Source organism: Antechinus flavipes, chromosome 3, assembly GCF_016432865.1.
Source record: "Antechinus flavipes isolate AdamAnt ecotype Samford, QLD, Australia chromosome 3, AdamAnt_v2, whole genome shotgun sequence".
NCBI lineage: Eukaryota > Metazoa > Chordata > Mammalia > Dasyuromorphia > Dasyuridae > Antechinus > Antechinus flavipes.
In genome coordinates, this window is record NC_067400.1 from 64768950 (window position 1) to 64793756 (window position 24807).

Genomic DNA, 24807 nt, shown 5'->3' on the forward strand with positions numbered 1-24807 from the left:
CCCAGGTTTGCCTTCTCAGCACATCCAGTCTAATCTCTCTTCAAATACCTGAAGACAGCAATCATGTCCCCGCATTCTTAGCTGCCATATTGAGTTATTTATTTAGATTACAGTCTACCACAACAGTAAAGCTTTTTCAAATAAATTGTGGCTATCTAACCATACCTTTGCTATCTTGTATTTATGGAATTGATTTTTTTGTACCCAAGGAAAAGAGTTTACATTTATCTCTTCTATATTGCATTTGATTAATTTTGAACCAGTGTTTCAACTGTTGAACTTTTCTTGAATTTTGACTCTCTCGTCCAGGACATTAGTATTCCCTCCTAGTTTTGTATCATCCACACGTTTATGTTGTCATATAAATCATCGCTAAAGAAGGCTACTGGCCCAAAAACAGATTCTTTCACTCCAGAACTCTCTCCAAGTTGTCATCAACTCAATAACTACTTTTTGGTCCTGACCATTTACCTTTTTAAAAATTCACATAGTTTATGTTATCTTTCCATAAGTCTTATAAGATCTCATAAGATCACCATCTTTTAAGATTAGCTGGAGGCTATTTAAATATTTTTCCTGAAATCTAGGAAAACCACATAGCCAGCATTCCCTTGATCTTCCAATCTAGGAATTTGTCAAGAAAGGAAATGAGGTCTATCCAGACCTTTTATTAATGAGGCCATCCTGGATCACAGTGATGACCAATTTCTAGGTGGTCAATAACCATTCCTTTAATAATGTGCTCTTGAATTTTGCCAGGAATCAAATTCCAGTTCACTGGCCTATAATTGCATACTCGATTGTGTTTCCTTTTATGAAAATCAGGATATTTTCCCTTCTCCAATTTTGGAGTACTTCTGCTTTTCAAAATTTTTCAGAGATTACTGGCAATGGCTCCTAAATCTTATCTGCCAGTTCTCGTAATATTTGAAGGATATAGGTCATATGAGGCTGCTCACTGAGTCCAAGGATAGTGAAATGTTCTCTTTCTATCATTCTACTTAAAAAAATCTTGTGTGGGCTCATCTGAGATATCAAAGCCATTGGAAAGAACATAGCATAATAATCCTCTTAGCTAAATTGTAAGCTACAGTGTCTTTAGGAGTTGTATAATTTTTATCCTTGTATGTCCAGTGCCTGGCAAAAAAGTGGAAGTGCTTAATGGCTTAATAATTATTTGTTGAATATATTGGATTACTTTTTGTCTAGGGGAGGGGCTGAGGAGAAGGGAGGGAGAAAAATTTGGAATACAAGGTTTTACCAGGGTGCATGCTGGAAACTCTGTATTTTGAAAATAAAAAGCTATTATTAAAAAATATATATTTGTTGAAGTAATTAAGAGAGCCAGGTAAACCAGTTCTCATAAAGCCAAGGTTAGTGTTTTCCAGAGAAATAAGCAAATTGGTATTCCTGAATAGCCAGAGTGGAGAAGTGGGCTTGTAGTTTTTTTTTTTTCATTGAAGAACTGATCTGGCAGATTAGTAAAAGCTCTGAACTCAAGAGTAAGAAGACCTCTCTGTTATTGATCATATGCATAGTTATTTTACTTTTCTGGTATTCAATTAACATTAGTCAAATGAAGAGACCGCTTTATTGTCTGAAAAGAAGAGATAAAACTTTCCCTTCCTAACCCACTGAAAAATTATTGGGTAAGTACTCTGATTACTCTAAAACAGGGCTTCTTAAACTTTTTTCACTCATGATCCCTTTTCGTCTGGGAAATTTTTACACAACCCCTAGTATATAGGTATGTAAAACAGGCATACAAATCAAACATTTACTGATAATCAATCATAATTTCATGACCTCCACATTCAGTTATAAGACTCCATATGGAGTCACAAACCATGGTTTAAGAAGCTTTGCTCTGAAGAGCTAAAAAGGTGAATCATTACAAATGCTGTTACCATTTCACTTCCCTGTTATCCCATGCTTTCTCCCTCACCGTGCTCCTGTGTTCCAGGCGCTGCTGTTGAACCCATTGCATTTTCTTCTCTCGTGCCAAGTTTTCTGGTTCCACCAGACCTGCAAAGCTAAGATTCTCCTCGGCATACTCATGACCTGGCCATTCAGGGGAGAAATAAGGATGGATATCACCAGATAATAAAAAGATCCCCCTTCTCTCAGAAGTCTGTGATTGGGCAACAGGTGGCGTGGAGTGATCAAGGTGAGAACAGCAGGTGTCGAACTACAGGCAATCTCTCCAGAGCAGGTCTTAAAATCCAGTTCCAATCAACAGAGAACCCACCCTTTAATACGTAATATAGGCAATCAAAAATTGGACCTCACACTGATTTCTCTCTGGCCAATCAGAGGCTGTGTTTTCAATTGAGCGGTGGCTACTAGTGAGCCACTACCCCACCTTGAGTCACCTCTTGAGCTGGGTTCCTGCTAATCAGAAGCCAGTTCTGAGTGCTCCTCCCTCCCATTATAACCAAGTTGGGCAATCTGTTCTGGATATATTCCAGCAGGATGTTGTTGCTAGTCAGCTAGGTGGGAGGTGTAAGAATACTGTCTTGGAGGAAGAGAAGGAATGGAATCCAAATTGCTTACAAAAGGGTGAGTCTGAGTAGAAAAATGATTTAAAAAAAAAAAAAACCCATCCCAGTGTCAGATTCAGCAGGCAAATCCAGGTTACAATCATCTCTTTCAAAGTTGGGATCTTGAGATCTAGGAATATGAGTTATCAGGGGATTTTTTCCCCCTTTTTTGGCCTTTGAAGTCCCTGTTTGTATCCAATATCTCATAGAGACAATTTTTCTAACTTGGAGGACAGTTTTTGTCTCTCCCAGGTTGGGAGGCAGAGGGAGAAGAAAGAGCAGTGGTAAAGGTAGAGTAGCAGCAATGATTCCCTTACCAGGCCAAAGCAAGGTATCATCTCCCAGGCCCATGATGAGGTCCAGCGAATTCAACATGGTTGCAGGTGTCCCTTCAAATATTCTGCCTGTAATTGTGGAAATATGTACAGAAGAATGGCCCATGCTTAACATATATTGGATTACTTGCTGTCTAAGGGAGGGATGGGGAGAACAGAGGGAGAAAAACATCTGGAACACAAGGATTTGCAAGGGTGAATGTTGAAAACTATCTATGCATATATTTTGAAAACAAAAAGCTTTTAAAAAATCCAAATATTCTGCCTAGGGGAAAGAGGAGAATGGGATGAGATATACAATGAAAATACAGAGGAGGCTAAACTGGAGGATTTAGTCATACCATTTGGGGATTCTTTCTCAATCTCCTCCCCCTTATACAATTTTCTGACCTTCATATAGGGAGCTGGGGAGTCAATACCTCTGGAATTGTCCTGATATCTTGATTGATCATGCTTTGATTTTCTTTACTTGATATCAGGAAAGACTAACTGAATATTTGTGCTACATTACATGTTGGACTTGTGGTCCTTTCCCATTAAGTAGACAGGAGTATTCTTTGGTTAACCTGATGGGCCCTTGGTTTTTTGGCCCTGTGCCTTCCTCCTAATGTCTCCCCTCCCTTTTATTCTCTAGGAGTCTCCCTCTTTTCACCAGTATCCCATCCCTTACATCCATACACTTGAGGGTGGAACTCACCACAGCCAGAGAGGAAGAGAACATCCCCTGAAAAAAGGCAGGAAGGTCCCTTGTAGGGTTCTCCATCCAATACATAAATCATGTGGCCCCGGGTATGACCTGGGGTGGCCAGAGCCTGGAACTGAAGCCTCCCCACACTCACCATATCCTGGTGACAGAGGGGACTGGAGAAAGGAAAACAGAGAAGGAAACACATCAGTATGCATTTTAACCTTCTCATTTTCATTACTGATTGCAAGATAAGTGGGCAAAAGTAGATTCTGGAGAGGGTTCCCTAGATTAAAGACAGATTATGTTACCCAGGCATTCAAAGTTTCTGACGCAGAGCATTAAGCTCTTGTTCCAGAAGTCCTGCGGAAGGACTGATGAGAAGGAAGAAGGAATATTATTTAGTTCTGGGGCACAGAAATGGTCTGGATGTGTTTGGACCTGCCTTTCAAGGGCTCAGTTGGTTTAAAGTCTGTGTAGGAGACAAGGAGAGGGTAAAAAGGCAGGGAAAGTGTATCTTCAAAGTCCCTCTTCTGTTTAACTGAATGCCTGTTGGGCTACAGAAGTCCAGCTTGGTGGGAAAAGCGGGGGGCAGGAGGAAGGGGAAAGAAGAAAAGGAGAATACTCAGTAATAGAATGGATTCTGGCTCTGGAAGGAGACTGGGACTGTTCTTTAAAGTCTCCCTGAGAGAAATTCTTGAAAGAAAGGAGTTGAAGGGTACCTTGGGAGGCTACTTACTGAGTGAGATGAGCAATGCCATCCTGAGGGTTCCCATAGACACGGCATCCTCTATTCTGTCGTCTCAATTCCCTGTTGCCCCCACTGTGATCCCTATAAATGCATAGTGCAAGGCAATGGACAGAGAATTCATTACATTTTGTAGGTATTATCTCATTTGATCCTTGCAGTTTTGAATCAGGAAGAGGACATGCATTTTAGACAGATTCAAGATTTAAGAAAGATAAATAGCTCAACCTCTTTTTTAATTATTATTATAACTTTTTATTGACAGAGCTACAACATTATCCATTACACTCACTTCTGTTCTGACTTTTCCCCTCCCTCCCTTCATCCCCTCCCCTAGATGGCAAGCAGTCCTATACATGTTAAATATGTCACAGTGTATCCTAGATACAATATATGTGTGCAGATCCGAACAGTTCTCTTGTTGCACAGGAAGAATTGGATTCAGAAGGTAAAAATAACCGGGAAGAGAAACAAAAATGCAAACAGTTTACATTCATTTCCCAGTGTTCTTTCTTTGGGTATAGCTGTTTCTGTCCATCACTAATCAATTGAAACAGAGTTAGATCTTCTCTTTGTTGAAGAAATCCACTTCCATCAGAATACATCCTCATACAGTATCATTGTTGAAGTATATAATCTCCTGGTTCTGCTCATTTCACTCAGCATCAGTTCATGTAAGTCTCTCCAAGCCTCTCTGTATTCATCCTGCTGGTCATTCCTTACAGAACAATAATATTCCATAACATTCATATACCACAATTTACTCAATCATTCTCCAATTGATGAGCATCCATTCAATTTCCAGTTTCTAGCCACTACAAACAGGGCTGCCACAAACATTTTGGCACATACAGGTCCCTTTCCCTTCTTTAGTATCTCTCTGGGATATAAGCCCAGTAATAACACTATAGCTCAACCTCTTAAGAATTATTTTTCTTTTGGTCTAGACCTATGGACTTATAATTTTATCATCATTAAATCTACCTTTCCACAATAAAAATCAAGATTTGGGTATTTTTATAGCTTTTCAACCATAAGTTCTTAACCTGGGACCTATAAGCTTGTTTGCAATATTTTGCTAACAATATTTCTAGATGAATTGTTATCTTTTATAATCTTAGATAGTTTCTTTTATACATTAAAAAAAATGAGAAGGGATCTATAGGTTTTATTGCCAAAAGGGTCTATGATACAGAGCAAAGCTTAAAAAGTCCTGCAATTCGGAATGTTGGAAGGGATGTGGGAAAACAGGGACACTAATACATTGTTGGTGGAATTGTGACTACATCCAGCCATTCTGGAGAGCAATTAGGAATTATGCCCTAAAAGTTATCAAACTGTGCATACCCTTTGATCCAGCAGTGCTACTACGCTTACAACCCAAAGAGATACTAAAGAAGGGAAAGGGACCTGTATGTGCTAAATTGTTTGTGGCAGCCCTGTTTGTAGTGGCCAGAAACTAACAATTGGAGAATTGTTGGGTAAATTGTGGTATATGAATGTTATGAAATATTATTATTCGGTAAGAAATGACCAGCAGGATGATTTCAGAAAGGCCTGGAGAGACTTACAGGAACTGATGCTGAGTGAAATGAACAGGACCAGGAGATCATTATATACCTCAAAAACAATACCATATGATGATCAATTCTGATGGACGTGGCCATCTTCAGCAATGAGATGAACCAAATCAGTTCCAGTGAAGCAGTAATGAACTGAACCAGCTACACCCAGCAAAAGAACTCTGGGAGATGATTAAGAACCATTACATAGAATTCCTAATCCCTATATTTTTGCCCGCCTGCATTTTTGATTTCCTTCACAGGTTAATTGTACAATATTTCAGAGTCCAATTCTTTTTGTACAGCAAAATTACTGTTTGGACATGTATATTTATTTTGTATTTAATTTATACTTTAACATATTTAACATGTATTGGTCATCCTGCCATTTAGGGGAGGGGGTGGGAAGGAAGGAGGGGAAAAATTGGAACAAAAGGTTTGGCAATTGTCAATGCTGTAAAATTACCCATGCATTTAACTTGTAAATAAAAAGCTATTAAAATTTAAAAAAAAAGAAGCCCTGCATTTAATAAAGTGCTATTGAGGAAAAAAATATAAATAAAAAGAATGGGGCAAGGGGAAGTCCTGCATTTGAAAGTTACCTGGGACTTAAATGACTTGCCCAGATTAGCAGAACTAATATGCTTCTGGGCCATACTCGAACCCAGGTTTTGCTGACTACAAAGTGAGTATTCCATTCACCATTGACATGCTGCCTCTTTACAGGGAATTTCCCTGGTTAGAATTTATTTATAGCAGACACTGTTTTACACTCAGAAAAAAATTATTGGAACTAAATATTATACAAATATACCACAGGACTCTCTGGATATATCAACTAGGCCCAGGGACTAAAAGGTCCCTACTGCTCTGCCCAGAGCCAGAAAGTGCTCTGAAGATCCAGCACTCTGAATATCAAAGATTCAAAGAATCTTAAGCCCAGCAGGTGAAGATCAGCACAGGAACAGAGAGGATCCAGACAGAGGCCATAAAGACCCAATTACTAAACCCAAAAGTACAACAGGGGATGTAGCCTGGTCCTGGCAAAAGGTTCCAATTTAGAAACTAAAGCTAGAAAAATGAGCAATAAATATAAGTTTGGTCTTCAGACTTAGTCTAGGGAGTTTTGCATTGTCTCAGGTGGGGCAGACATGCTCATTTCATCCTATAGACTCCTCTTTCATTCCCTATGCCTGTGACCTCCCTTTCCCTTGTCTAGCTAGGTGAGGCAATTAGGTGATACAAGAGAAAGAGAATTTGAATTGAAGTCAGAAAGATTTGAGCTCAAATATTTGCCTTGGACAATTAGCTGTATGAACTTAGGTAAATCACAACCTCATTGGGTTCCATTTTCTTTATCTGTAAAGTGGAGATAATAAAAGTAGCAACTTTGTTGTTATAAGGATCAAAGAAGACATTTAGTAACGTGTTTTACAAATCTGAAAACTGTATATCAGTGCATTATTATTATTATTATCCTGTACCATTTGAAGCATGACCTAAAGCAAAGACTAGTCATCCCATGTCTTTCCCATCCCAGCCAGCTTTCTCTCTCCATCCCACTGTTATTTCCAGCTTTTCCTGGTCAATTTTATGTGGGTGGTTCACCATTAACCTTGCACTCTGGAGCCTACTGACCTGAAGTTCACAGTTGAACACAAAGCTTGGTTAGGGAGGGGAAGAGGGAAGGAATGAAAGGGAGGCGTTCAGAGCTCCCTCCCCAACCTTTGGACATGGGCTTTCTCTGTCAGTGCCCTTACCAGTGTTTGTGGGTACAGAGAATGGCAACCAAGGTGACTCCTTCCTTTTCAATATAGGCCTGAGGGAGAAAAGCAGAGAGATAGGGAAGTGAGTCAGAGAAAACAGACAAGAAGAATCAAAGGGAGAAAGGTAAATAGAGGAAGAAAACAGGAGATATTCAACGCTTCAGCATTATGTGTGTGTTGCAGGTAAGGGAGAGAAGAGTTCTTGGATCAATTATGTGTCAGTTCCATCCCTCCTATTGTCTCATCTGCTTTCCTTGTCCTGTCTTTAACTGGAGTTACTTTATGATACCCATCAACAGCTGGAAAGGAGCCTTAGACCACCAAGAGATAATAATAGAGAATGTTCTTAAAAATCCCTTACCTTAGGTAGAAAGGGATATGTGGTAGGTGTGAGCAATAAGGGAAAGGCAGGGTAAACGTTAAGAAAAGAGTGAAGAGTCTTCCATCTTTGAGTAAAATAGGACTAGCATCCAAGACATCTGGGGAGAATCCAGATGTTCCTATTACCCATTCTCAATTCCTTAATATGTGAGTGTGAGTGTGAGTCGGCAGGTAAAGTAAAATACTGGGCAAATTCAATAGGGAACCAAACACTGGTCCTGGACACTACTACCTTCTCACCTGTACAAGCCTTGGATCTGAAGGGTCCACAGCTACAGCTAGCTTGGACTGTGTGTCAATGATGAGGTAGCTATAGTTGTCAAGAAGGACTGGAATGGGCAGCACCTTCACTCCTGGAGGGGCAAAAAGACAGTGCTGAGACTCAGGAGAAGGAGGAGTACTAAGAAACAGTATGGAAAGGTAGAAATTTTCCCCTTCCCATTGGAGAGGAACTTTGGAAAGAGTGTAGGATCGAAGGCAAGGAGAACTTCATTTTTGTCTTGCACATAGAAAACTTAACCAAATGGAATAGCACTTGCATACAGAAGGGTGGTAGGGATAGGACTGAAGAGGAAGAGATCAGGATCAATCTGAAGATTGAATCTGACTTACCATTAAAGACTCGGGGCTGGACAGTTGAATGACCATCTGGATAGCGATGACGTGCCCTCTGAAGTTGTTTTCGGTACAAGAGGTAACCCAGCCAGGTACGTGCATACAGATTGTACCTGAAGAATCAGGAAAAATAAACTACTTTTGTCTTCCTCATTGCTTCCCAACACCAACTCTGTTTTAGGCAGCTACTCTTATTTTGTCCTGCATGAATGTCCTAAAACCTTTTTTTCTCACCACAATTCTTTCTAACTCTACCTTCTTATCCTTTCCCATACTAAACTCAGGCCTTCATGTGGTCTGGCACTTAATTTTTTTCGTTTTTTATTTTAATAAACTTGAAAAACATCAACAAACTTGAAAATGTTCATGTCCAAAAGAACAAAATAGGATTGTACATGAAACTGTAAAGTTCTATTACATATTTTAAAATATATATTGAATTTAATATAGTTTTGCTCAAAAAAGTTATCAAACTGTGCATACCCTTTGACCCAGCAGTGTTACTACTGGGCTTATATCCCAAAGAGATTTTAAAGAAGGGAAAGAAACTTATATGTGCAAGAATGTTTGTGGCAGCCCTGTTTGTAGCGGCCAGAAATTGGAAATTGAATGGATACCCATCATTTGGAGAATGGCTGAATAAATTATGGTATATGAATGTTATGGAATATTATTGTTCTGTAAGAAATGACCAGCAGGATGATTTCAGAAAGGCCTGGAGGGACTTACATGAACTGATGCTGAGTGAGATGAGTAGGACCAGGAGATCATTATATACTTCAACAACAATACTATATGATGATCAATTCTGATGGACATGGCCATCTTCAGCAATGAGATGAACCAAATCAGTTCCAATAGAGCAGTAATGAACTGAACCAGCTACACACAGCGAAAGAACTCCAGGAGATGACTATGAACCACTACATAGAATTCCCAATCCTTCTATTTTTGCCCGCCTGCATTTTTGACTTCCTTCACAGACTAATTGTACACTATTTCAAAGTCCAATTCTTTTTGTACAGAAAAATAACTGTATGGACATGTATACATATATGGTATTTAATTTATACTTTAACATATTTAATATGTATTGGTCAACCTGCCATCCGGGGGAAGGGTGGAGGGAAGGAGGGAAAAAGTTGGAACAAAGGTTTTGCAACTGTCAATGCTGAAAAATTACCCATGCATATATCTAGTAAATAAAAAGCTATAAAAATAAAATTAAATATGAAAAAAAGAATTTAATATAGTTTTAATGTTTAATACAGCTCTAATATGCTATATTATTGAATATAACTCAATTCTTTGATTCTGTCCCCTTCTAATCTTTTTTCTTTTCTGGTATTTTAAAAATGTTGCATAGACTCTTCTTCTTCCTCCTCCTTCTTGTCCTCCTTTTTCCTCCTTTTTGTACTATATCTTCTTTGTCTTGTTTTTCTTCTCTTTGTACTTCATCTCCTCTTCTTCTCTTTCTCCTTTTCTTCTTCTTCCTCTCCTCCTCCTCCTCCTCCTCCTTTTTTCTTCATCTTCTTCTCCTCCTCCTTTTTCTTCATCTCTTCCCCTCCTTCATAAATTTGCCAAAATTATCACTATTCTTCTTTTCTCCAACCCCTGATTGGCTGGGGAAGGGGGTATCTAAAGATGAGAACCATTAATATAGGTTCCTTGTCACCTGAGTAGAAAAGCCATTAAAACAATCAGAAGCTCTTTTCTGACATTTCAGATCATCAACCCAGCAGAATGACTAACACCAGGAAGCTATACTTGCCTGAATCAACATTGTATTCTCAAAGAGCATACTTCCTTAGTTCTAAATGTTCTTCCCTGATATAGCTAAGTAAACCTTTTCTTAAACCTTGGATGAACTAGGAGCCTCTTATTTTGTTCTAATCTCAGACTTGAACTACCAGCCCAGTCAGGCATGACCTGTTACATGGTCTTTTCAGGTTTATTTTCTTCTAAATGCATTTTTTTCATCATTTCCTACTAAATAATAATATCCATATATTTCTATGACATGGTTTGTTTTGACATTCCTCAACTGATAGGCATTCATGTTATTTCAAGCTTTTTAACATAATAAAAATGCTACTTTCAATATTTCTGAACATTGTTCCTTTCCCTCTCTCCTTGACCTCCTTGGAGAAATCCTTTAATTCGTACTTCTGCAAATAGCATGTTTGAAGTCTTCATTGAGCTGGAGCATCTCAAAGGTCCTCTCCAACTTTGGCATTCTAAAGTTCTCTCTTTCGTTTTCAAATTTGGGTCATTCATTACTGTCACAAATGAAAGCTCCTTGAGGGAAGGGACTGAGTCTTAATCTTTTTCCCACCATAATTGACACACCCCCTTATATATAACTGGTGGTAAATAATCACTCATTAAATGACTAAGTGAGGTGATTCAGGTCAATTCCAATGGTCTTGTAATGGAGAAAGCCATCTGCACCCAGAGAGAAGACTACGGGAACTGAATGTGGATCACAATATAGTATTTTCCCTTTTTTTGTGGTAGTTTGCTTGCATTTTGTTTTCTTTCTCATTTTTTTAATCTGATTTTTCTTGTGCAGCATGATAATTATGTAAATATGTATAGAAGAACTGCACATGTTTAACATATATTGGATTGTTTGCTGTCTAGGGGAGGAAGGGTGGGGGAAGAGAGAGAGAAAAAATATGTAACACAAGGTTTTGCAAGGGTGAATGGTGAATGTTGAAAATTATCTATACATATGTTTTGAAAATAAAAAACTTTTAAAAAATGAATAGCTTTGAAGGATTTAAGAATAGGAATCAATTCACTGAGTAACCATGATACTAGAAGACTAATGGAGAAGCATACTATCCACCTCTTCTCTATAAAAGGTGAAACACTCAAAGCAAGGCACATTTTTGGGCATGGATAATATGGGGATTTGTTTTGCTTAATTATGCTTATTTGTTGCTGGAGTGTCTTCCTTCTTTCCTTCCTACCTTCTTTTTTTCTTTCTTTCTCTCTTCCTTCCTTCCTTCCTTTCTCTCTTTCTTTCTTTCTTTTTCTTCCTTCCTTTCTTTTTCCCTCCCTCCTTTTCCCTCCCTCCCTTCCTTCTCTTCCTCCTCCCTTCCTTCCTTCCTTTCTCTCTCTTCTTTCTCTTTATCTTCTTTTCTTTCTTCTTTCCTTCCTGCCTTCCCTCCTTTCTTCTTTCCTTCCTTTCTCTTTCAGAAGTAGAAGAAAAAAATAAATACTTAATAATTGAAAAATATTTAACTTTTTAAAATTCTTCTATATTCTTAACCTTCTTAATTCCTCTTGTCATTTCTCAGTATGGTTCTAAAGCTACAAGTAATCTTACAGGTTCAATCTATTTACTTTACGGATAAGGAAAGTGGAGCCCAGAGGCTGATTTGTTCAAGGTTATACCTGCAGTAAGTGGCAAAGTTTGAATTTGACTCCAGGTCTTTTAATTCTATGATATAATCCTGCCTCCTTCTTCATTCCTTTTTTTTTTTTCTATCTTCCTTATATGTAAATGAATTTTAACAAACCCTATACAATGCATTACAGTACTAGAGTAATTAACCTCTGTACAATAAATCATACCTCATCTGGCCTTTGCTTTCCAGACTCAGTCATTATATTTTCTTTTTTTTTTTTTTTTTAATTCTCTCCCCTGGAAACTTCCCCAACCCTTGAGATCACAACTTGACCCCTACATCAAGGGAAACTAGACACCAAAGATTCCTGAATGGTCCAGTTCTCTTTTTTTTGAGGGATTGGGGAAGTAGAGAGATGAGTAAGGGAGAGTAAAGCAAAGAATATTTCTGAAAGAGGAAGCTGAGGAGATTAGAATAAGGACAGTCAGCATCAGGGAGCAACTGGGCAGGAATGAGGCAATTTGAGCTCTCAACTCTCCCCCCTCTAAGACTGCTTTGAGACACTGCTGCTCTCTACAATGGGTCTTTGATTGCTCTTTCCAACTACCAGGCACCAGATGCCTGAGGTTTCCTCCTTAAGAAGGGAGAAGCTAGATCCCTGTATCTTAGCTCTGGTCATTTCTCTGGGGTCTCAGTTTCCCCTTTCATAAAATAAAAAGGTTTCTCTGTTTCTGAAGGCAGCTTAAAGCCAGGGACATTGAATAATTCACAGGGTGACATTGCATCAGATGTAATGATGGAACTTATAATCTGGTGTTTTGTTACTTGGTCCCTGAACTGTAGGGCAGACAAGTGCAATCCCAGAAATTTGGTTTCTGGATCTGTTACTAAAATGTAGTTCTTAGGATCAGGCATCCAAAATTAACCCAAATTTATTTACTTGTCTTTTTTTTTTTTTCTCAGTGAAGAGAAAAAAAAATATGGGCCAGATAAAATTTTTAGGAAAAGAAAGATTTTTTTTCTAATTAGTTAGGAACTAGTCAGTCATTTATATGTTTACTATAGGCCAGTCACTTAATCAAGTGCTGAAGATATAGAGGAGCAAAAACACAATCCACATTCTAAGCACGGTATGTGTGTGGGTAAACAATTAGAAGAAACTAGGGAATGTGGTGGATAGAGCTCTCTAGACCCAGAATTAAGGAAAATTGGAATACATATCTTGCCTCAGACACTTACTAGCTGAGTGACTGAACAAGTCATTAAACTATCTGCTTCCATTTCTTTCTCTATAATATTCTGATAAAATAATAGCACCTACCTCCAAAAGTTGTGATTAAATGAGATACTTGCCTCAGTTACCTCATCTATAAATGAAGATGATAATAGCTCCCATCTCCCAAGCTTATTGTAAGGATAAAGTTGAGATAGTATTTGTAAAATGCTTAGCACATAGTAGATGCTTAATATATGGTTGTTCAAAATAAAAATTTAAATTTAAACTATGGATGTACAAGATATATCCAGAGTCAATAGAAAGCAATCTTAGCAGAAAGATATCACAAAGGCCCCACCTGAAATATATTTGGCTATTTGTTCAAGCTTGGAACAATGGTTGAGTTCATCTGCCTCTGTGAAAGCATACTCACTCCTTTCATGAAACAACTAAAATTGAAGCTAAGAGCAAATGTTAAGTGGTGTAAGTCTAGAGTCGGATTTGAGATGAGCCTTGACTGAATACATTCTAATTCAAGTTCATTCTGTGGCCTTCAACAAGTACTTATTAAGTACTTACTCATGGGAGGTGAAAGTCTGCTAGCATGAAGTAGATAGCTGGCCACAAGTCAAGAAGCTATGGAATCAAATGTGACCTTTGATATAAGTTGGCTGAGCAACTCTAGCAAAAGGTGCTTGCAAGCACCTCTTAGTGTCCCAGGTAACTTTGACATTATTAAGTTGCAGAAATTTGATCAACACAACTTGGTAGAGGGAGTTTCTTCATTAAGAGCTTCCCGTATCTATTAGGCATCCAACTTGAGGTCAAATTTATTCACTTTATATAATTTTATTTTATTTTATATTCATTATATATTAAAATATAATTCATGAATTAATTCTTATTTCGTGTGTGTGTGTGTGTGTGTGTGTGTGTTTTAAGTGGAGATAAGAAAGTATGACCCAGCTAAGATGTTTAGCAAAAGATCACAGGTCTGAATAGCAAAGATTTTTTTTTTCCAAATGTGCTGTTAGGTTCAGAGTATACAAAAACCAAAAGAAACAGTCCCTGCCTTCAAGGAGTTTTCTTTTTCTTTTTTCTTCAAAATATTTGCATAAAGAATTTTCAACATTCACCCTTGCAAAACCTTATGCTCCCATTTCCCCCCCTTCTTTCCCCTTCTAATATATAATCTGTGTTAAACATGTGCAATTCTTCTATACATATTTCCATATTTGTCATACTGCTCAAAAAAAATTAACAAAAAGGCAAAAAATGAGAAAAAAAAAAGCAAGCAAACAACAACCAAAAAAGGTGAAAATATTATCCACATTAAGTCCCCACATTCCTCTCTCTGGATGCAGATGGCTCTCTCCAACACAAGTTTTTAGAATTGTCCTGAATCACCTCACTGTTGAAAAGAGCCAGAAAGGAATTTTCTTTCTACCAGGAAGATGTAACTCAGATAAGTAAATACAAGGTAATTTGAGGACAGAGATGGAGGCAGGGATCCACACTAACCAGGGAAGTCTTGAGAGGAGGTTGAACCCAGTTGAGCCTATAAAGAAGATAAGGATTCTGAAATACAGAGGAAGGAGTACCTTCCAGGCATAAGGAACCAGTTTGGACAATAAATCTAGGGAAAGGTAATAGAAAATGGAATGTGGGAAATAATTAGCAGCTTGTTTTAACTGGGACACAAAATACCTGAAGGAGAGTTATGTGAGATACGATTGGAAAGTTATTTTGCAATGAAATTGTAGAAGGCTTTAATGGCCAACGAGTAGTTTCTATTTCATCCTGGATTTAATAGAGAGCCACTGAAGACTTTTATTAAATAAGAGGAGTGAGATTCCATCTTGGCAGATACACAGAAGATGAAGAAGGTAAAAGAAGCAGTAGAAGTTTAAGAACAAAACAATATGGCAGCTTTGACAATAGTTTCAGGAAAAAAGTGACTTTGTGGTATTTGAGACTGAAAATAAAAAAAAATTGCCAACAAATTTATTAAAATACACTGTGGAAACAAACTCTCATTTTGGAACAAAGTCTGAGATGGTGTTTGTATGGTGTGTGAATGGAGAGAAGGGGACCAGGTTTTCTGGAGGTAGACCTGCTAAGTCTAAGCTATGGATTGGATTTGGGAGGTGAGGAAAAGAGTAAAGAATGACTCCAAGTTATGAACTAAAAGAAATGGGGAAATATGGAGGCAACATACTTTGGATGTGTTTGAGAAGCCTAGAGAACCTGCAGGTGAAAATAACCAAAGGCAACTGGAAGTCAGTAGAGATATTAAGGTTGGATAAAGGCACACAAAACCCATTCCAAAACAAAGTGGGTTATTTTGGAATGGGGTTTACCCATCACTGGAATTCTGCATGTAAAGGCTGGATGGCCACTGATCAAGTGTATTTGTTGACAGGATTTTTGTTTAGATGTAGATTTCCTCGGTAGATGACTACAGGAGATGTCTTCTGAGTATGAGATTCTGTGATTTGGGAGGCAACAATCTGGGAACAAAGGAATTCTGGGGGGTGCAGATAGGGTGTTCCTTGGAAGGAAGATAAAAGAATCTGGGATAAAGAGGGAGAAAAAGATCAGTGATTATCCAGCAAAAGTGGACAGGGAGGAAGACAACTAAGGAGGAGAAGTAGTATTGGAAGTACACGGAAAAGGATAGAAAATTCAAAATGAGAGATTGTTTCCACAGTGTATTTTAATAAATTTGTTGGCAATTTTTTTTTTATTTTCAGTCTCAAATACCACAAGTACCATAACCTTAAAAAGTGCTTTACACTTAAAATTTATGTTTCTCCAATAGGACAACTCCAATTCAACTTAGCATATTTCTGGAATCTATTCATGATGTTTTCTTATGTTTTAACAAATTAAAATGGGTTGGAAGAAGTATAATCAATATCCTTACATTGGAAAAAGTCATAGGAAGTATAGGCTATCTCCTATCTCCTGCAGAAAGGCAAAAGACTACTTGGGCAGATAATGGTATACAGAGTGAGATTCAATCATTGTAGAGGATATTTTTGATCAGTTGTTTTTCATAAGATAGGATTTAATTTGGGTAAGAGAGGGTTGAAATGGCATATAAAAATGAAAAAGAAATACAGATTATTCTCCAAGTCATAGGAATATAGTCTTGGTACTGAAAGAGAACTTAGAAGGCATTTAATCCAATCCTCTTTTACAGCTGAGGAAACTGAGGCCCAGAGGAAAATGACTGATTCAAGGTCAATTAAATGGCACAGTCTAGATTTGAATAGGTCTCTGACACTAAATTTAGCATTTCTTTCACTTTACCATGCTCTATGTTCCCTTTACAGCTCAGTTTGGCTGTTTTTCCTAAATTTCATTCTCCATTTTTTGAATATGAAGAAGGAACATATGCTACTTAAGGTCAGGAATTGTTTTTCATTTTGTTTTTAAACATACAAGACACATAATAAATAGATTAGCCTGCCCAGCTGCTGTGGAGAGAGTTCTTAGTGAAGTACAAACTGGCCTAGCTGACCTTTGAGGTCTTTCCAACTGAGATTCTACTTTAAAAAAAATTCCTGTCTTTAAATAGCTAATGGATTCTTGTTTTCAGTTTAACATTGTCTTCAATAAAAAAACACACATGAACTCACTCATAAATGTCAGATCATAAGACCCAAAGTTGAAAAAAACTTGAATTCTCTGCTCCAAGGGGAGGTTCTGCCTTCTTTCTAGCTCAATTTCTTCATTCTCCAAGAGAAAGAAACAGACCCTGGAAAGCTGAGAGACCTGAGGCATAATGGTTGAAGTCAATCTTATGCATTTAAGGGAAGAAATAAAAGTTTCCCAATCAAGTTTCCCAGAACATGAACCAACACTACGAGAAAACTCTCTGCTAGGAAACAGCAACAAAATGAGAAAATCTACCAGTTGCCCTGAAATAATTACCCTCTCCCCGCCTCCTTCCACCACAACAACCAGCCAGACACTCAGGGATGGGGAGTCAACCATGACTATTCCATGCAACAAAGAGCACAGAATGCAAAATGTCTGCTTATCGATGCTGCCTCTGGTATTATTGAACTCTGAAGTACACAAGTTTGGTTGAACTCAGAAAACAGACTCACAGAAGCAGAGGGAGAGAGAGAGACAAATTCCTCTATCATTTTTCCTAGACCTTAAGTCAAACAGTGACATAAACAATTGAGTGAGCCTTCCTCCTTCCTCCCTCTCAATAGATGTACCCATCCAGTGGCAAAGGCAGGATCTAAGGATCCCAAGTAGCTACATCCACTGGGCCAGATTTAGGGATGGCTTGGGGCAAAGAGAGAGGGTTTCCTTCTTTTGGAGATGCAGGAAGGGAAGGAGGAGATAACATAGAGAAGGGAATTCACCTCCAACCAGTTGACTTCTCTCTCTCTCTCTCTCTCTCTCTCTCTCTCTCTCTCTCTCTCTCTCTCTCTTTCTCTCTCTGTCTCTCTCTCTCCCTCTCCTTCTCCTCCTCCTTTAATCCATCCCTTCCTTTCTTCCCTACTCCCTCTCTGTCCTCCTTTCCCTCCCTTCCCCCTCCCTCCCTCTCTCTTCTCTTCTCACTGCTTCTGTATTTCTACCTCTCTCCCCCTTCTCTCTCCCTCTTTCCCTCTCCCTCCCTTTCTCTCTCCTCCTTCTTTATATATATCCTCTTCTGTCTCGCTGTCTCTGTTTCTCTCTCTCCCAAGTCTTTTTTTTTTTTTCTTTTCATTCCCCTCTCTCTATCAACTCCAAGCTCAGGCTAGGGAAGTCCCAGTGGTCAGTGGGACCTCAGATCAACTCTGGTTTGCATTGCTTCCTTATTCCTTCCCTTCTAACTAGCTATCATACTTATCATATGTCAGCTTTAAAAACAAATGGATTTTGGAGGATTAGTTCTTTGCTTTTTCCTGTTTTAGCTAGAATACCAAATACAGAAATCTTAACCAGGGCTGAAGGACAGAAGGGAGGGGTTCTAAGAAGATGTAGGAGAGAGAACTATCCTGAACCCTGGTGACAAGTCCTATTTATTGAACCAGTGTCTTAGTTGGTTCTGAATTCTTTTAAAAGAAAAAAAAAGTCTAATCCTCTTGGTAAGAGTTGGTAAGATATGAGAATGAAAGTTGTAATATGAGGTATTTTGTTCTTGTCACGGTGAAAAGGGGCTAAAAAAAAAAAGAATGACAACTATGTTTGAAGAACAGTTAAAACATTTGTCAAGGGGAGCTACCAGCAAGAATGATAAAAAACAGAATGAAAGCAGGGAAAATTTAGTGGTGATTTGCATAAAGTACCAATTGTGGTATAAGTATCACCTGTTTTACAAAGTGCAAGCTGGTCTTTTAAGGGGGCAGGGTGGCTATTTTCTTCCTTGTAGTCTGAGGTATAAAAAGACAGACTAGGGGAAACTAAGGATGGAAAATTCGTTTTACTCTTTCTTCCTTTCAGGGGAATGTTTTTCTGGGTATTGCTATTTAGATTCTGCAGGAGGAACTGAGTAGTATTTTATCTTAACCGTGTATCTTTCTGGTTTCTTTTAATCTCTGATTTAGTAAAATGGTATTTAATTGGAGTTTTTCCCCCCACAAGTGCTTCATGGTATTTTAACCCTTGAACCTGAATCATTAGGCTGGCTTCACCTGGTTTAGAATACTGATGTTTGCTTTTCTGCTTCAGTCAAGACTTATCTTTGCTCCAAAAACAGTTGATATTCTTCCCAGAAGAGAGTCTATACACAAATCTCAAGGAAGGACCCTCTAAAATCTTTCTAATATTTTCTAATAACTGTAATATTACAGTTGTTCAAAAGTGAAATGGGCTACCTCAGTAGTAGTGAAAGTTATGTGGCCACTTAGATATATTGTAAAGCAGACTTTCTTTGGGCATGGATTACACTACATGATATATATATATATATATACACACATACATGATATATACATATATACTATATATACATGAATTCCTACCAACCCTATCATTATGTGATTCCATAATTAAAAAATTAGAGAATTCAGGAAATGAAGTTACCTGGACTCTCATGTGCCTTTTGGGGAGAAAGGATGGAAGAAAGAGACTAGAATTTGATTATACCCAAGAAAAGGGCAAAAAAAAATAAGAATGCAGAGGATATAGTCCTTCAGAAAGTATGGGTAGAAAAAAAGAAAGAAGTGGTACAGTGCACAGATCACTGGACCTGTAGTCAGGAAGACCAGAACTCTAATCTGGCCTCAAATACTTACTATCTGTATGATTTAGACAAATCACTTCACCCTATTTGTCTCATTTTCTCACCTCTAAAATGAGACAGAGAAGGCAATGGTAAACCAGCCAATAAAGCTCCAAATAAGGTCATAAATTGTCAAATTCAACTAAAATGACTAAACAACCACATCTTCAGGAAAGAGATGGGTATAGAGGATATAGAGATGGATGGGAAGGGAATGAAAAAAAGACACAAAAAGAGATAAAATCTGGAGAGATAGAAAGACCCTGTCTTTCTATCAGAAAAGACCCAGATTCCTTACAATCAATACATTTTACAAAGGCTATTTTTTAGTGTCTTCATCCCTGCTTATTGAAAAGATCAGCCATCTAATAACTCAACAAAGGTATCTAGCTTTGGTTTTTCTTTCTCCTCAGGCTTGGCACTAATCAGTTCAAAACAATTCACTATTATTAAATACAGACTACGAGCCCAATATTGGATCAGGTCTATGGGAGATATAGGAAAAAAAGTCATGATCTCAGTCCTTGTTCCTAATAATAATAATACCTAAAATTTATATAATACTTTGCAAAATAGTATGCTGACAAATATCTATCTCCAAATTACAGGTGAGGAAACTGAGGTTCAAAAAGCTGTAAAAGAGGAACTAGTAGTGTGGGGTTCTTAATCTGAGGACTATGAATTAAAAAAACAAAACATAGATAATTGTATTTCAATAAAACTGGTTTCCCTTGTAATACTTTGTCTTTTATTTTATGCATCTGAAAATATTAATCTGAGAAAAGGGGTCCAACAACTTTACTGCCAAAGGGGTCCATGACATAAGGAAGGTTAAGAATCTTTAAACTAGAAGAAAGGGATACTAGGTGGTACAGTGGATAGAGTCCCAGCCCTGAAGTCAGGAGGACCTGAGTTCAAATGTGATCTCAAACACTTCCTAGCTGTGTGACCCTGGGCAAGTCACTTAACCCTGATTGCCTCAGCAAAAACAAACAAACAAACAAAAACCCAGAGGAAGAACCCAGAACCTTTACATTACGCCACATGATCTTAGCCATTGGAGGTATGTAATTTTATGGCATCTTAGCACTAGATACATGGGAGACTCCATATATAAAGGAAAACTTAGCATGATCTCTCCCTTATTTATAAAGGCAGAGGGACTTATGGATATGGCATACAACATAACTCTGATATGCTAATTGGTTTTCTTGAGCTACCTTTTTTCTTTGTTGTTTTATTATATTTATTTTTTTTGTTTTGTTATATTTATTCTTTGTTCTTCTTGAAAATGGAGGACAAAACCTGTGAGCAGTGTAGCTACCCCAATGGGGACCCAATTGGTCGTTTCCAACTGGATTCCACCCCCCCTTCCATCCCACCCTCCCTTCTTTCCTTCCTTCCTTCTCTCCTTTTTCCCTTCTCTCCTTCCCGTCTCTCCTTCTTCTCCCTCTGTCCACATAGGGAATCATATCCAGAGAATGGGGATGCTCTGTTCAGAGTAATATAACATTTGATCACTGAAACCTAACAAGATATCTTGGGGTTTAATGGCTAGATTTCTTTTTTATGGACCGTGCCTTAAACCCAAATCACTTTGGCTCTTCACTGACTAGCCAACAATAGGGCCCAGCCCAAGTCTCACTTTGTCAGAGTGAGTGTAAATAGCAATTATTTCTGTTTAGCCAGAAACCCTAAGAGTTTTCTCCTCTCATGTGGATTTTTTTTTTTTTTTGATTAGGTAAAAGAGGCCATAACAGTGAACGGGTATTACCTTAGCTTGAAAAGTCCAATGTCTCCCACTATATCCAGGACTATTTCCAGTTATCCTGATCTATATCTGGCCACTGGACCCAGATGGTTCACTTGCAAATCATAACATCATCTTCCTAATGTTATGGTCTTCTTCAAGAATGAAGGACAAACAACAATTCTTTGTTATATTGAATGGTTTTCTATAAATGGAAGTGATATATTCAGAAAGGAATGTGAAGTTCAAAAAAATTGTTAATAATTTTTTTTTCTTTGTTTAAAAGCATAGGATGCTGGGTTATTGGCAACTCACTCTAATTCTTTCCATCCTCCCCCGCTTCACTCATGCAAAGATAGTTTTCAACATTCACCCCACATTCACTTCACTTTCTAGTTGAAATCAAGTCAGTTGCTCTTATCAAACCCAGATAGTGAGCTGCCTTTTGCAAGACACATGATAGTCAGTGGTCTCTTTGTCTGAAAAGACAAGACACAAAAGAAGTCAGAATGTAGCAAGAAGGCAAATTCATAAAATGAAAAAGAACTCAAGAGTTTCTCCTTTTGGATAAATAACAAACCCTGTTTGATTCTGTTGATACAGAATCTAGTTCTTGGATAGCTACCCAAATTCTCAGCTTGCTGGAAGGCCTCAACTCAACCTGAATTTCACAAACTTTCTCATATGGTTTAAAGGCAGAAGGACTTTAGAGATTATGCAGTCCAATTTAGTTTACAAATGAAAAAAACTGAGACATGAAATTGTTAAGGTCACTAGGCAATAATCAATCGAAATTAAAAATCAGATCATAACCCAACTCCAGTGTTCTTTCCATTCTACCATATTGATTTCTTGTGTATTCATTAAAAGCTTACTACTTACAGAATAATGTTAGGCATTAGGGAAGATAGAAAATTTAGCTAAAGGCAAGGCCTGGGATTGGAGCTTATCAGCTAGTAAAAAGACCAAGAAATGAACAGAGATAATGATAAAACAGAGATAATAATAATGTGAAATAATAATAGCACTACCAATCCAACTGGTTCTGAGTCCACGGGACACAGAAACCTAGCTGTCTCTCTACAGAAGGAGAGCTTTTTTGAGCTATATTTCTAGAGGATATAATTTTCCCTTTACTTTCCACAAAGACAGCAGAAAGGAGAAACTGAGTCAGGCAGCAGGACCTCCCCATGAGGATGGCATTCAGCATATAGTATAAATGTATGTATCAAATGACATATATATATGTGTGTGTGTGTGTGTGTGTGTGTGTGTGTGTGTATATGTTTTTTGACTAGGTGAAAGAGATCATTCTTTGTCTCAATTGCTACTTAGCCTTAATCACTGATTGGGCATTGCCTCAGTCAAACTGGGACCTATTAAAGGCCTTAGCTTAAAAAGGCTGTGAAATGATCTAACCTTTCTGGAGAGCAATCTGGAACTATGCCCAAAGGGTTATCAATTTGTGCATATTCTTTGACCCGGCAGTGCCATTACTGGGTCTGTATCCCAAGGAAATCATAAAGGAAGGAAAAGGACCCACATGTGCAAGAATGTTTGCAGCAGTTCTTTTTTGTGGTAGCAAAGAATTGGAAAATGAATAGGTGCCTGTCAACTGGGGAATGGCTGAGCAAGCTGTGGTATATGAAGGTAATGGAATATTATTGTTCTATAAAAAATGATGATTTTAAAAAGGCCTGGAAAGATTTACATGAATTGATGCTGAGCAAAATAAGCAGAACCAGGAATACATCATACACAGTAATAGCAAGATTGTGCAATGATCAACCAGGAAAGACTTGGTTCTTCTTAGAGGTTCAGTGATCCAAGGCAATCCCAGTAAATTTTGGATAGAAAATGCCATCTGCATCCATAAAGAGAGCTATGGAGATTGAATGCAAATCAACACAGGATATGACTATTTTTCTCCCCAGGCTTTTTCCATTTTGTTCTGATTTTTCTCTCCCAACATGACTCATAAAGAAATGTGTATTTTAAAAGTTAATATTCATGTGTAATCAGAAAAAAATTAATAAAAAAATATATTTTTAAAGGCCAAGATCTCCCAGTGCATCCAGGGCCCTCTCCAGTTGTCCTGATCTGTATCTGATCACTGGACCCAGATGGCTCCGGAAGAGAGAATGAGGCAGGTGACTTTGTACAGCTGTCCCTCATTTAAATCTCATTCACTGGCATGTCATGGCACTATCTCCCAGATATCACGGTCCTCTTCAAGAAGGAACAACAATACAGCACAGAGTGTGCACATGGGTGCTTAAAATTTCTTCCTTTCTGTTCCCTTTACTTGTGTATGGCTCTACTTCCCCAAATAGATTATAAACTTGTTAAGAGCAGAAAAGTTATTTATCTTTGTATTTCTCCCTGCCTCTCCCCATCTTCACCTTCCGTTCCTCAAAGAGGCAACTAGAATAATTGCTTAATGAATAACAGCAGGGGCTGGAAAGAAGGTAGGTCTGACACAGGGCAGGAGAGGGGCAGGAATTTAGCAAGTACATAAGCCAACAAGCACTTATTAATCACTTACTGTGTGCATACACTGTACTAAGTGCTCTCAAGATACTCACAGTATAATTGGGGGAGGGGGAGAGAACTATTCACAAACAAGATAAATTGGAGATCATTTCAAGGAGAAGGTATTAGCAATAAGGCAGATCAGGAAAAATGAGATTAGATAAAACATATCATCTCTGATCCTCACTGCAAAATGGCTGAGATTACACAGGTCTCCTTACCTATCCCTACACTTCCCAGGGAAGCAAATACTTCTCCCCTATACCATCCCCTCATCCCTTTCTTCCCCTATCCCCCCATCTTCAAAGACTGCCTCTTCCCTAAGTCTGAGCTTCCCTTTTCTACCTTCTGTCACTCAGTTTCCCCATACAAGATCCAGGTTTCCAGCCTGCCCAACCCCCCCACCCCCATCTCCTGTGCTTTTTCCTGCTGAAATCTCAGCCTCTGGGGTCCCTTTGTGTTCTCCCCTGCATCCTTCCTGCCTAAGTGGGCCTCTCTCCACAGCACCAGCACCTGCCTATTTCCTTGATGTTTCCTGTCACCACCACCCCTCAAGACCAGCAGCTCCTCCCATGTTTCCAACTCCACCCATGGTTCCAGCCATGATTGCAGAAGACCTCTCTGCTTGGGAGTTTATAAGCCAGACACCCTGTTTGGCTCTGAGCATTCGGCAATATGTGGACCAGAATGGTTTTGACATTTAGAATGAAGAAAATTCACTGAATTGAGAATCCGCTAAAACACCAAATAGTTTTAGAATGCCCAAGCCCTCAGAATTCTGATTTTGGTGAGGATAAAAATTCTGCTGTCACAAGTCTCATTTCAAGTCCCTCGAATCATCTGCATATTTTCTAATTCATGAGTGTTGGGAGTTAGAAGGAAGCCATCCTGACCCATCCAAGTAGAGAAGTGAAATGCTGATGAAACATGGTGTTTTGTTTTTAAATGGAAATCAGGGCAAGAAGGGGAGGGGAAGAGGAGGAAAGCACACACACACACACACACACACACACACACACACACTACATATGTATTTTCAAATGTTCTTTATAGCACTAAAGTTTGTTATTTTGATACACAAAACTTCTATCT

At 38.3% G+C, this 24807-nt stretch overlaps 1 protein-coding gene across 1 annotated transcript in view; it reads right to left on the minus strand.

The window, feature by feature from the left end:
- Window positions 1-24807, minus strand: part of LOC127553111 (probable hydrolase PNKD) — a 29889-nt gene that overhangs the window by 2663 nt on the left and 2419 nt on the right. Inside the window, exons 2-8 of the mRNA XM_051983565.1 lie at window positions 8630-8745; window positions 8258-8370; window positions 7631-7689; window positions 4300-4392; window positions 3573-3736; window positions 2858-2944; window positions 1946-2061 (exon numbers count right to left, since the gene is read on the minus strand). Of these exons, the coding sequence (XP_051839525.1) occupies window positions 1946-2061; window positions 2858-2944; window positions 3573-3736; window positions 4300-4392; window positions 7631-7689; window positions 8258-8370; window positions 8630-8745 (748 nt within the window). The remainder of the gene's footprint in view (window positions 1-1945; window positions 2062-2857; window positions 2945-3572; window positions 3737-4299; window positions 4393-7630; window positions 7690-8257; window positions 8371-8629; window positions 8746-24807) is intronic.